The sequence below is a fragment of the Lactuca saligna genome, chromosome 1 (assembly GCF_052625555.1).
Source record: "Lactuca saligna cultivar CGN05327 chromosome 1, ASM5262555v1, whole genome shotgun sequence".
NCBI classification, from domain to species: domain Eukaryota; kingdom Viridiplantae; phylum Streptophyta; class Magnoliopsida; order Asterales; family Asteraceae; genus Lactuca; species Lactuca saligna.
The window spans coordinates 67,483,365-67,495,436 of record NC_136417.1 but is presented as its reverse complement, the minus strand read 5'-3'; the positions used below and the strand labels follow the sequence as shown (position 1 = coordinate 67,495,436).

The window sequence follows — 12,072 nt, the reverse complement described above, 5'->3', positions numbered from 1 at the left end:
TTATGTGTGATATTTTGGAGGAAACTCTTTAAGTTTTGTGCTTACCCATCTGTTCATGTTTTTCAGGTTTCATCGTTGATTGTGGGAAGACGAAGGCGTGATTATACACACTCATCAACAACATTGAGATTCCATGTTTGTTATAATACTCCGATTTTTCAACAAATGTAATTTGGAATAAATGATTTTCTTAACATGGATTTTATAATTGTGATGTTTTACTTTAAATAAAAATGAAAATTTTTGGTTGTGAAAATGGGACGTTACTTGGGAGGGGAAGGGGGGGGGGGGCGGGGGGGGGGGGGGGGGGGGAGATAGAGAGAGGTTTGTAAATCCTAACTGTATCGTCAAGTGAGATTTTAAAATCCTATCTCTGGTAATTTCAAAAATTAAACTTTATACTGTTATTAAATGAGCAACTCCTGCTTGCTTTTTCAAGATTAGTTCCTTTCTTCATCTTTCCATGTTTAGTTATGGTTTGTAATGACATGTCTTTCTATAAGAGATAGAACGAGAATGAGAGTAAGAGGACCACCAACCGACGTAAAAGAAGATTGGTGAGGGAAGAGAGAGAGGAGGCGAAGAGAGAGAGAGAGAGAGAGAGCAATTTAAAGGCATTTTGAAATAGGTTTTCAAACAATGTTAATCGAGCTCAAGGTGAGGGCGACGCTAAGGTTTCAGATTTGGCGAGCTACGGTGGCGATGATGTTAATTTGCAGATCCCAAACTACTGAAGATGACATGTGAGTTAGGCCTTTCAGCTCTTCAGTAAAGTTCATCAAAATTGACAAACTACAATGGTTAAGGCATTGACCGGTGGTAAGATGTAAAAACTAGAAGAATGGAGAAAATGATATATATATATATATATATATATATATATATATATATATATATATATATAGAGAGAGAGAGAGAGAGAGAGAGAGAGAGAGAACAATTTAAAGACATTTTTGAAGCATGTTTTCAAACAGTGTTAATCGAGTTCAAGGTGACAGCGATGCTAAGGTTTTAGATTTGGCAAGCTATGGTAGCGATGATGCGATGATGTTAATTTTTCAAATATTTTTATACAAATAAATATATGATTCCGACATAATTTTGTCAAACATACTTTAAATGGTTGAAAACCATTGCAAAATATATTATAAACTTCAGTGATATTAGTTTTGCCAAACTTACTCTAATTGGTTGATGAACAATTAAACTCGATCCTGAGATATTGGAAGCTCTGTGCAAAAATTAAATTAAGGCAAATGCCTTTTTTGTAAAATATTATTAAAGAAATTTTTTACCGTTAAAAACAAAAAAAGTCTACTATTTTATCAAATATAACTTTTATTATTTATAATATAAATGAGATTTGTAACATACCGTTCTATTTTAATTAACTTATTATTATTATTTTCTTTTAATTTTTTTTAGTAATATAATATTAAAGAAAATTCTCAATAGGAGACCTGATACGATCGCACACTTGCACCACCTCTAGGCCGCCACTGTGGACAATGATATAATATGCTACATTTTCAATTATATTAATTGATTTAGGAAATACGTGAGTTAAGTTTTTTTTTTTAATTATTTCATTTTTCAATTAAGGAAATACGTGAGTTAAGTTTTTTTTTTTTAATTATTTCATTTTGTCGGGACAATGTTCATTTTTAGAGTTTTTTTCCCAACAATCCTCCATGTCAATGCAATTGGCTCCTTTTCGAGCAATCCTCCCATGTTAATGCAATTAGTTGTTGGCCATGATCTCCCCCAATTTGCCACTATATTTGATATCACCTCCCCCTATTTACAAGTTGTTGTTCTTGTAATAAGTTTGGGAAAGATCAATGTCTTTGCATGAAGGATAACACGTGGTAGATTACCCACCTTGGTTAACCTAGTCAACCTTCGGATTGGCGCAAACCTATTTTGCATGTTATGACAATCTTCCCTAAAAATGAAAAATCTTATATTGTTGAATATCCGGTATGTAATGGTCATTTTTATTTTGGTGTTGGCTATTCCTTATTTTCATGATTGGTTCTTTTTTTCTACTTTTTTAACTACGATACAAGTTTTTTTTTTATGACCAAAAGATTTATGAAAACTTAAGAACTCCTAATCCGAATATCATATTTCTAACACCAAAACCAAAACTATTAACGAAATGCAACATCTAAGTCATATCTAAGCTAAAAAAAAGATTTGATGATTTCTTTTTTTTTTGAAAAATATTCATATATATGCATTATTGATGCATACATACATATCTGCGTCCGTAGTCCATATAACTGCTGATACATGCATATCTACGTCCGCAGTCCGTATGACTACGAACACATAGTTTTTCAACTCGAGAGTGATGGGTTGCAAGTTCTCACCTACTTTTTAGTTCTCACAATAACTCACTCTTTTAACTACTCGCTTGTTTATTTATTTATTTAGTATATTGTTAAGTTATGAAACATTATTTTTTAAAATTTATAAAAAACATTGTAATGCAAAGAAGGTTGAAAACGTAATTTACAAAGATTGAGGGGACAGGTGTGGAAATTTCTTTCTTTTTGCACAACATAATGAAAAGGGCAGAGAAGTGGTAATGCCAAGCGCACTACCAGCAGACACATGGGTCCCCTGCCTATAACCACACACTCCTGCTCTGTTTCCTCTTAGGTGACCGCTTTTCTCCTTTTCTTCTTGCTTTTTTCACTTCTTCTTCAACGATCCCTTCTCACTTGAACAAACAAACCACATTCTATTCTCCCACACCTTTCTTCTTCTTCTTCCTCTGTACAACCCATTTCTGCACTCTGTATCTTCCCATGGAAACAACTTTCCGACTAGGCACCGGCAGCGGCGGCGGCGGCGGTGGTGATGATTATGGAGACGAGGAGGAACTGGAACTGGGATTAGGGTTAAGTCTTACATCCGGTGCTTATACTCCCTCCTCCAATGGTGCTATCAGGTTCATTTTCGTATGATCTTTCGCTTGTGTGTGTGTGTTTTGTGTGTGTTTTTCATTTTTCAAGGTGGGGTGGGGCTACAACCTGATTCCTTGTTTGGTTTTATTGCATTTAAGGTCTGTACAGCATGCATTTATGGTTGAATATCATGAAAAAAGGTCACTGTTTGAGGGATATTAAACCAGAGAATATTTGCTTTTGAAACAGGAATAAATTTTTTTTGGCTCTTTTCGATTTGGAACTTGCTTTAATGCTTTTGATAATTCCCAGTTTGGTTTTTCGTTTCATGTAAGAGTTGTACCTCATGCATTGATAGTTGTATATCAAAAAAGATCTCTCCTTTATTGTTCTCTAAAAACTCAACCTGATTTAGATCATGGATTTTGAGTTTTAAAGAAGCATAAATCTTGAATCTTGATTTAATGGAAATGTTTTGACTGATTAATTTGGTGTTTTTGAAGCAGTCAAGTGGTGGGATGGCCACCTGTGAAGACTTACAGGATGAACAGTTTGGTCAACCAAGCGAAGTTTTCAAAGACTGAAGAACAGAAAGGAGTTAATGGAAACGACGTCGTTGCCACCACTTCAAAAAAGAAGAACAAAACCCATGAAAAGAAGAAAGACGAAACAGTCGTTAAAGAAACAGGTCATTCTGGATATGTGAAAGTGAACATGGATGGATTGCCGATTGGAAGGAAAGTCGATTTGAATGCACATGATTGCTATGAAACTTTAGCTCAAGCTCTTGAAGTTATGTTCTTGAAAGCATCCACAAGTTCTCGTAAGTTTGGATATAATTTATGAGGCTAAAACATAAATAAACATGTGAAATAAGTCTTTAAAAGTTTAAATTTAATGTTTGTTTAATTTAGGTAAAGAAAAGCATCAAGGAAAACAAAGGTCTCGACTTTTGGATGGATCTTCCGAGTTTGTTCTCACTTATGAAGATAAAGAAGGCGATTGGATGCTTGTAGGAGACGTGCCATGGAGGTACTAATTATGTTACATGGACACACTAGACATAATAGGTTGTACTGTGATTGAGACTGAGACTGAGACTGTGATTGATGTCAATGAAAAAAAAAAAAAACTTTTGACTATACAAAATACCAAAATAACCCTAAAAAAAGTGTCGAGTTTCGTCTGATCATGTCATGTGTAACAAATATATTTTGATTATTCCTTTTGCTAACATGTTTTTTGTAATGGATTAAACAGGATGTTTTTGGGCACTGTGAAAAGGTTACGAATTATGAAAACTTCAGAAGCAAGTGGACTTGAATTAAGAAGATGAAGAAACACGAAAGGAACACCACCACAGAGACTAGAAAAAGAAAATGAAGCTTTTGTTTGCATAATCTTGGTTGCTTTATTATATGTTCACCTTTTTGGGTTCGATCCCTGGTTTTTTGTCCATTCGATTCTTTTTTTATGTTTTTGTTGCGTAAGTGTATTAGATGTGTTTTGCTTACATATAGTTTTCATACCAATCTTGAAAGGTTTGATTATGTTATTTACAAGTTTCTTAAGCTTGCTACAATATGTGACTTTTTCTTTATATTACATTTCAATCATCGTTTTTGTTATACTTGTATTTGTAATTGTCCCATCCATATTCAACTTCAAGGAAGTGTATTTGTGTGACTAAGGTGTTGTTTATTTTTGACTTGAATACATTTAATGGAGACCTATGACAAGCTATAAGAGAAAATTACATAATTAACCATAATATTTGTTGAAATTCGAACAAAATGGCAACATAATTTGCTGATTGTGGTTAGGCTAATGTGAAGTTATGGACCCAAATGCAAAATTTCTTTTTCAACTATTTTGGAATTATTTTGATTAGGGTCCACCCTTCCGTGTTAATATGGGGAGAATTTTCACCAGTGATTTTCTATGTGGTGCGGAGAATAACTCTATCATAGAGACGTCGAAGAGTGAAAGTAATATATTGCACGTGGAGACAGTATATTGGAAGATATAAAAAGAAATTGACGTTGAGGAAAATTGGATTGTTTTTTGGAAAAATGGGTATATGATGTCAATAAGATACTTCTCGACTGCATTAAGGCTAAGGGTGTGGTCACTATATATTCACTACGAAAGTAATGTCACCTATGCACCACATCACATACACTACATATTCAGTAGCCCTAAGAAATAGTTATCACTTATCACTTTACATTGTTTTTCAATTTTTTTTAATATTTAGATTGTATAAAAAACATAATTAATAAACATAAATAAATATTTTACATTACATAAAAACACATTACAGAACTTAAATTACTAAAAAGATATAAAAAATTAAAATTTCAAACCTAAATTACTAAAAAAACATAAAATGAAATTTAAACCTAAATGACTTAAAAACCATATAAAATTAAACATAAAAATTAAAATGTTAAAAACATAATCCTCATACTTGTCACAAATTTGTTTTTGGATTTTCAGAAACCCGAATAAATTTTCTGGGTCGATATCCGATTGCGGTTTTGTGTTTAAAATTTGAAGATCGGTAAGTACTAGTTTCTGGCGATGAGCTTCCCCCGTTGAGTCATAATTTTTATTGCAAATAACTTAGAGTTTTCTGTCAAATACGTCTTCACTACTCGTTTTTCCGCTTGAAGACGCCGTTTTTTTTCCCTTTGTCCCTTCCCAGTGGTTGACGAAGTTGGACTTCCGGTGGACCCTCCCCTTTGGTGCCGTTGAAGTCTTCATTAAGGTCGACACCAAAATCCACATCCGACTCGAAAGTTCTTGGCCTTTTGTTGGAGTCGGTGGTCGATTCCAAACGCGAAGTCTCCGGTTTAAGAACCCATTTTAGACCCTTACGACAAATTTCTCATGTTTTTTGGTGGTTGAATGCTTTACCACCGTTGGTGACCATATATTGTGGGAAGTGGTTGATAAAATATTGAAATCGTTAGTACCAGTTCTATGCATATTTTTTTATATTTTCAAATATGTCGTTAAACTTGGTGCAAGCCGGTCTAGTTGACGTCATTTTCCATTCACCGCGTCGTACGTTCAACCTGTTTGCCTTCCCAAAAACGAATGAAAGTGATCTAAAACACGACCCCAAAACCCGTTTCCCGTTTGTGCATTGCTGTCCTTGAGTTACACGATATAGAAATCCAAGTTTTAGCCAAAGCTTCATCCTCATCTTCGTTCCAAGCCGTCCATCTTTTTTTTTGTAGCTTTTCCTTTTGGTTGCCTTCTTTTAGATGGTTGTGTTTCTTTGACCCAGTCGTCTTCGTCATTGTCCAAGTTTATAGGTGGGGATTGAGATAAAGGGGCTTGAGATGGTTGTGTTTGGAATTGTTGGGATGATTGTGTTTGGAATTGTTGAGGTTGAAATTGTTGAAAACCTTGGAAGTGGGGTTGATTGAATTGTTGTGGTTTTTGTTGTTGGAAGTAGTTTGGTTGATATGAACTGTTGGTAAATAGAGGTTGTTGGATTGGGGTTGTTAACATTTGAATGTAACCTTGATATTGATCATTTGGAGTGTTTGGGGTTGTTGGGTTGTTTGGAGTGGTAGGAATATTTTGATTTTGCTCTATACTTTTAAGAAAAAAAATTAGCGAATAGAAAAATGTGTGAATGATTTTGTGGTGTGAAATGGTGTAAAAATGTTTGATATTTATATGTTTTTTAGTAAGGTTAAAAAGTTAATTTTTTTTTTTTTTTTTTTAATTTCCAACTCGTCAACCGTTTGCTACAAATGAATATGATTAATCATAACATGTAATTGGCATCAATTCACATCACGATTATGGACAATGGGGTGGTGTTCATGCGTAAACACCCCTGCCACGTCACATTTTAGGTGTAAAAAACCCTCCCATACCCTTCGGCCTAATACTTTTACCGTAGGTGGCTATAAAACACTATATCCATTACATATTTGCTGATCCCCTCAACCCCCCCCCCCCCCCTCCATTTTTCAGCTCATTCTTCAACCATATCTTATTTATTTCCTTATTTTGGGAGATGTGAATAGTATTACACAAAATATATAGTAATACTATTTATTTCTCCCAAAAGAATGATAAATTTGTCGATTTTAGTCTCTTTTTTATATATATGTGTGTGTGTTAACAACTAATTAGTGTATTTGATAATATATTTAAGTAGCAAAAAAGGGAATACTAGAAATATATGTTTTTTGGGTAAAAATTAAGGTTAAGAATGGAAAAGATTTGAACACAAATACTATTTACCTCATTTTTTACTTCATTTTTTAAGAAAAAACAGAGATGAGTAGTAGGAGATGATTTTAGAACTAAAAGCTTACAATCAATTGAATGAGTTTTCAATACGTAAATTATTTATGTAATATGAGTTTGAGTTTGCAATACATTGAATGACTTTGCAATCTAAATTTCTGTAGAATTTGAGAAATGTTTTTTTTAGTTTTTTTTATAACCACAGGAAAATGGTTCAAACCTAAACCCAAAACCAATAACCCACGGATTGAAACCGAAAAATTGATTCTTTAAACCAAAACCTGAACCCAATGGACTACAAACTATTCCTAAGCATGTTTTGTTTGCTAATTTAAATGAGAAATTGACAAAATTGGAATTTGGGACTCCACTTCATGTCGTTTTGGTTGTCAAGTTGACACAAGTCAAGACAAGGCCATCATAATGTCCTTATTTCATGCCATTCTTCATTTTCTATAAAAAGTACAAGACTACACTTAAACAAAATAATAAATAAACAACCATACATATTTAAAACAAGCATAAAAATATTCAAATATAAACAACTTAACTATTTAACCTTTGTTCTTAAATTCCCTTCTAACAACCAAACATGCGACATTTTAATCCTTCAAATTCCACATTATTTAACAAATCCAAACCTCGTGGACGCTTATTGCATAAAGCATAATCATAACACAAAAACGTACACCAACATATTATTATTACCATTTCATATGTTTTTTTCCTCACAATAACAAGCTAAAACCCGATCTTTAGCAACTAGTTTTCACGTTACGACACCATACAACAAAGTTGTGTCACAAAATAAAGAAAACTTAACGCAAAAAGTCTCTTGGATCAGTCACAAAACCAGTCAAAGCCGAAGCTGCAGCAGTGTAAGGTGAAGCCAAATACACCTGTCCCTCTTTGTGGCCCATTCTCCCAGGAAAGTTCCTATTTGTAGTCGATACACAAACCTGAAATCATCAATAAATAAATAAATAAATTCATTCTACTTATTTTATACTCTGTGTTTTGTAGACTAGCTGAAAAGCTGGCTTTTGTCTGATAAAGTAATAGGTTTTAGTAAAAACTAGCTTATAAGCTAGATAGAAAATGTAAAAAAAAAAAAAAAAAAAAGTAAAATGACTTATAAGGGTATATTTGGAAAAGCGGTGGAAATACTAGCCTGAGCTTCGTTCATGCGTGCATAAGTATCCTTAGGGCCACCTAAACAAGCACCACAGCTAGGACTTGCAGGGGCATCACATCCAGCTTCTTCAAATATCTGGGAACAAGTCTTCCCACCAGATCCAGGCACTGGAAGGGTATATACGTCCATCCACACCTAACAAATTATATATAAATATCATAAACACACACACACACACACATACACACAAGTTTTTAAGAAAAAGAAAAATCACCAAAAGAGTACAAAAAACTACAAACCTTTTGAGTAGCGGGAACAAGGAATGTCGGTACTTTGACCTTTTTGCCCTGCACGTTATATCAACGGTTTAAGTAAAGGAAAGGGTAAAACGGTAAATAAACAAGAAAGATTGTGAGATCCTACTGAAGCTAGAAAGACTTTGGCTGCAGCTAGAAAATCCTCGGTTTTGCCACCTGTACAAGATCCGATGTAGACTCGGTCAATTTTGACATCTTTGCATTCTCTTGCTAAACCACGGTTATCAGGTGAATGAGGCTGAAAAAAGTAAAATTATTAATATTAACATTTATATATTAATATATTACTTGAAAATCCAAAAATGCATTTTTTTTTCTTTTCACAAATGGATAATGTATAAATCAAACCTTTGCCACTAGGGGCTCCAATTTGGAAACATCAATCCTGTACTCAGCAAGAAACCTAAAATAAAAAAAGAAAAAAAGTAAGTGGACATAAATGTGAACTTAAAGTTTTTTATACTTATTGTAAAATGGGCCCACCTTGCTTGATCATCACTGTAAACTGGCTCATAAGGAAGAGATGTTTTGTCCTGTGGTAGATACAAATGTTAGTAACTTGGGGAGGGGTATTTATGTCTTTTTGCACAAGAGTATATGATGAAACGAACCTCAAGGTATTTAAAAGTAGTAGCATCAGCTGGAACAATACCATTTTTCCCACCAGCTTCAACAACCATGTTGCATAATGTCATTCTTTCTTCCATCTAAACAATAAAAATGATAATCCAATTTTGTAAAAAAAAAAAAAAAAAAGTAACATGTGACTGTATAAATTGGTAAGAAATTCACTTTGTTGTATAAATTGGTTAAAAACTTACTGTTAGACTTTCAACAGTTGATCCAACAAACTCCATTGCTTTATATGTTGCACCAGATACAGATATTTCACCGATTATCTATGATAAAAAAAAAAAGATTAATTGTTTGGAAAAATGTAATAAGAATGTATTGAGAGTGAATCTTACTTGTAAAATCAAATCTTTTGCAAGGAGATAATTAGGCATTTCTCCATCTAACACAAATCTTAAAGTTGGAGGCACCTGTAAAAAACAAGGTAATGGAAAGCAAAGTTTTTATGATTCCAATGGAATTAATCATTCCATTCCTTCACCAATTCCATCGTAACAAAGAAAAAGTTCAAACCTTAAGCAATAGCTTTCCGGTTCCTAACACAAAGCCGGCATCGGTGTTTCCGATTCCGGTGGCAAACTGGCCAAATGCTCCGGCTGTACACGTGTGGGAATCGGTCCCAAGTAAAACCTAAATATAATCCATGAGCAATGTTAATAAATATATGAATATAACATATTTATTTATATAATAATTAATACTTCATTTAAATTTTAATTTAATTAATTTATGTGTTAGTGTACCTCTCCAGGCCTACAATGACCTTCTTGTGCAAGAGCAACATGGCACACACCTTTGTAATCAGGATTAGCCTAAAACACAATTAATCCATCAAATATTATATTATCGTATTAAAAAAATAAAAATAAAAATAAAAATAAAAATAAAAGTAAAATTACTACCTTGAAGTTACCAAGGTCTTTGATATCATAAAAGTACTTGATGTTTTGCTCATTTGAGAAATCTCTTATGATATCAACATTTCTATTTGCTCTTTCATCACTTGTGAATATATAATGATCAGGAATAATGACAACTTTTTCACGATCCCAAACCTAAAACAATAACAGATTTTAAAATTGTTATTTATTTGAATCGAAACTAGAATTTATTTAGTTTGATAACGATACCTTGGCATCACTTCCAAATTCTTTCTTGAAGATTCCAATGGCACCGGGCCCACAAACATCATGTGTCATCAACACATCAACATTCACCCAAACATTTTCACCAGGGCTCAATTGGGATTTCTCAGATGATTTTGTAAATATTTTCTCTGTCATTGTCATCCCAGTTTTTACCTAAATACAATCCAATTAGTCCATATAAACATAGAGAAAAATCAACACAAAGTTGTTTTCAGTTATCGATTACATTCAATTGATAACAGGATTAACCTAGCAAAAGCTATTTTTCTTCGAGTTCAAACTTATGATGCTAAAATATATACTCCAAAGAGAAAATAAACTGAGTGAAGTTTGAAATATTTGGCGAACCCTAAGTTGTTTCGAGTTATCGATTACATTCATGGAAAAGTGAAAATTGGGTACAATTAACCTAAAAGCTACATGTAGCTAGCATTGTTGTCGCCTTTATGATTTCAAAAGTCAAAGCATTCGTAAAAATCCATCTTTTGGAAGCTTAAAATCAAAAACCCACCAAATAGATCTATAATTTACAGATTCGTGACAATAGAAACATAAATAATAGAAGGAATAAAGGAAAAAACCCAACTGAACCAGTCGTGGATGGTTTTCGTTCAGATTGTCGTGGTGCCATGACGGATACGATCTTCCTCGATACTTTTTTCTGGGATATTTGGATCGATTTGGATGATTGTGTGGAGAATGGAGACACGCCCGCATCTTTCTGGAAATTTTGAAAAATCAGAAATGGGTTAAACAAAGATTTTGGGAAAGAGAACGACGAGATGAAAGGAATCGATTGGAGTTGTGTTCTTTACCTGGCTGACGAAAAGAGAGGAGCTAGATGAGATTGCAGATGAAGCCGCCATTGATGAAATGACCATCGTTGGAGTTCTTGCGGGTCGGTGTTGTAAGGAAATGGAGAAGGGTCAAAGTGGTGGTTGCGACTACTTGTTCCAGGATATTGCGGCTTCCGGTGGGTCCCATTGCAATATTTTAAAGGTCTTGGACTCTTGGTGTTGGTGAGATTCATTATAAGGGCCATCTAATTGTCATGGCCTAGCCCATTCATAGTAACACTTGGGGATAAATATGCAAGAAATAAGAAAAGAAGTTGGATAACATGTACATGAATTTTTGCTTTCGGCTTTAAGATTGGTCTCGGGTTAGTTTAAGATTGGTTTCGGGTTAGTCTTGGATTGGTTTTGCGTCGGTTTTGAAACAATATGGTGTTTTTTGGAAGTGGTGTGTGTTTTTTTCTTACCCGTTCGGACAATCTTGCGGGTCAGTTTGATTTTTTACAATTGGATGGTTGTATCGTGTTTTTAGTAGACACAATAATTTTTTATATTACACGAAACATGACACGACACTATGTCGTGTTTTGTTTTACTAACACAAAAATGATCTAATTAAAACACGATAAAAACAACACCACAAACACAAAAGCGATAGAATAAAATAAACCATTAATTTGTTTAATTCATAATTAATTTTGCAAAACATGACAAACACATGTTAATACCGTGTCAATTTCATATCGAAGTTTGAATATTAACACGATACGACACAACCTTGTATTTTTTTTTTTTTTTTACATTTGATAGGAAAACTACACAAACATAAATTTCAATTCCATCCTAACTCTATTT

The 12,072-nt window shown here is 33.6% G+C and overlaps 2 protein-coding genes across 3 annotated transcripts; one reads left to right on the top strand and one right to left on the bottom strand.

The window, feature by feature from the left end:
- Positions 1 to 2,679: 2,679 nt before the first annotated feature.
- On the top strand, positions 2,680 to 4,545 carry LOC145039089 (auxin-responsive protein IAA13-like). 2 transcript variants are annotated; one of them, XM_078987220.1, is made up of 4 exons: positions 2,680 to 2,959; positions 3,419 to 3,738; positions 3,830 to 3,947; positions 4,176 to 4,545. In XM_078987220.1, exons 1-4 carry the CDS (start codon positions 2,817 to 2,819, stop codon positions 4,249 to 4,251), a joined length of 657 nt encoding a protein of 218 aa, XP_078843346.1. In that variant the 5' UTR covers positions 2,680 to 2,816; the 3' UTR covers positions 4,252 to 4,545. The 2 variants fall into 2 exon arrangements, with proteins under 2 accessions (XP_078843346.1, XP_078843352.1); XM_078987226.1 differs by having other exon boundaries at positions 2,683 to 2,959; positions 3,422 to 3,738.
- A 3,318-nt stretch (positions 4,546 to 7,863) lies between these two features.
- Positions 7,864 to 11,390, bottom strand: LOC145039078 (3-isopropylmalate dehydratase large subunit, chloroplastic-like). Its single transcript, XM_078987214.1, has 15 exons — positions 11,239 to 11,390; positions 11,010 to 11,144; positions 10,406 to 10,576; positions 10,178 to 10,330; positions 10,019 to 10,087; positions 9,789 to 9,905; positions 9,611 to 9,685; positions 9,464 to 9,541; positions 9,254 to 9,349; positions 9,126 to 9,175; positions 8,991 to 9,045; positions 8,749 to 8,880; positions 8,625 to 8,672; positions 8,362 to 8,520; positions 7,864 to 8,149 (listed from the first exon to the last, which is right to left on the bottom strand). Exons 1-15 carry the CDS (start codon positions 11,302 to 11,304, stop codon positions 8,009 to 8,011), a joined length of 1,545 nt encoding a protein of 514 aa, XP_078843340.1. The 5' UTR covers positions 11,305 to 11,390; the 3' UTR covers positions 7,864 to 8,008.
- Between the last annotated feature and the right edge of the window lie 682 nt (positions 11,391 to 12,072).

Coding starts and splice junctions, on each gene's coding strand:
- LOC145039089 (XM_078987220.1), top strand. CDS start 2,817: ATGGAAACAACTTTCCGACTAGGCACCGGCAGCGGCGGCGGCGGCGGT. Junction 2,960..3,418: donor TCCTCCAATGGTGCTATCAG/GTTCATTTTCGT, acceptor GTGTTTTTGAAG/CAGTCAAGTGGTGGGATGGC. Junction 3,739..3,829: donor GAAAGCATCCACAAGTTCTC/GTAAGTTTGGAT, acceptor TGTTTAATTTAG/GTAAAGAAAAGCATCAAGGA.
- LOC145039078 (XM_078987214.1), bottom strand. CDS start 11,304: ATGGTCATTTCATCAATGGCGGCTTCATCTGCAATCTCATCTAGCTCC. Junction 9,350..9,463: donor CAACTGTTGAAAGTCTAACA/GTAAGTTTTTAA, acceptor TTTATTGTTTAG/ATGGAAGAAAGAATGACATT. Junction 9,176..9,253: donor CTACTTTTAAATACCTTGAG/GTTCGTTTCATC, acceptor TATCTACCACAG/GACAAAACATCTCTTCCTTA.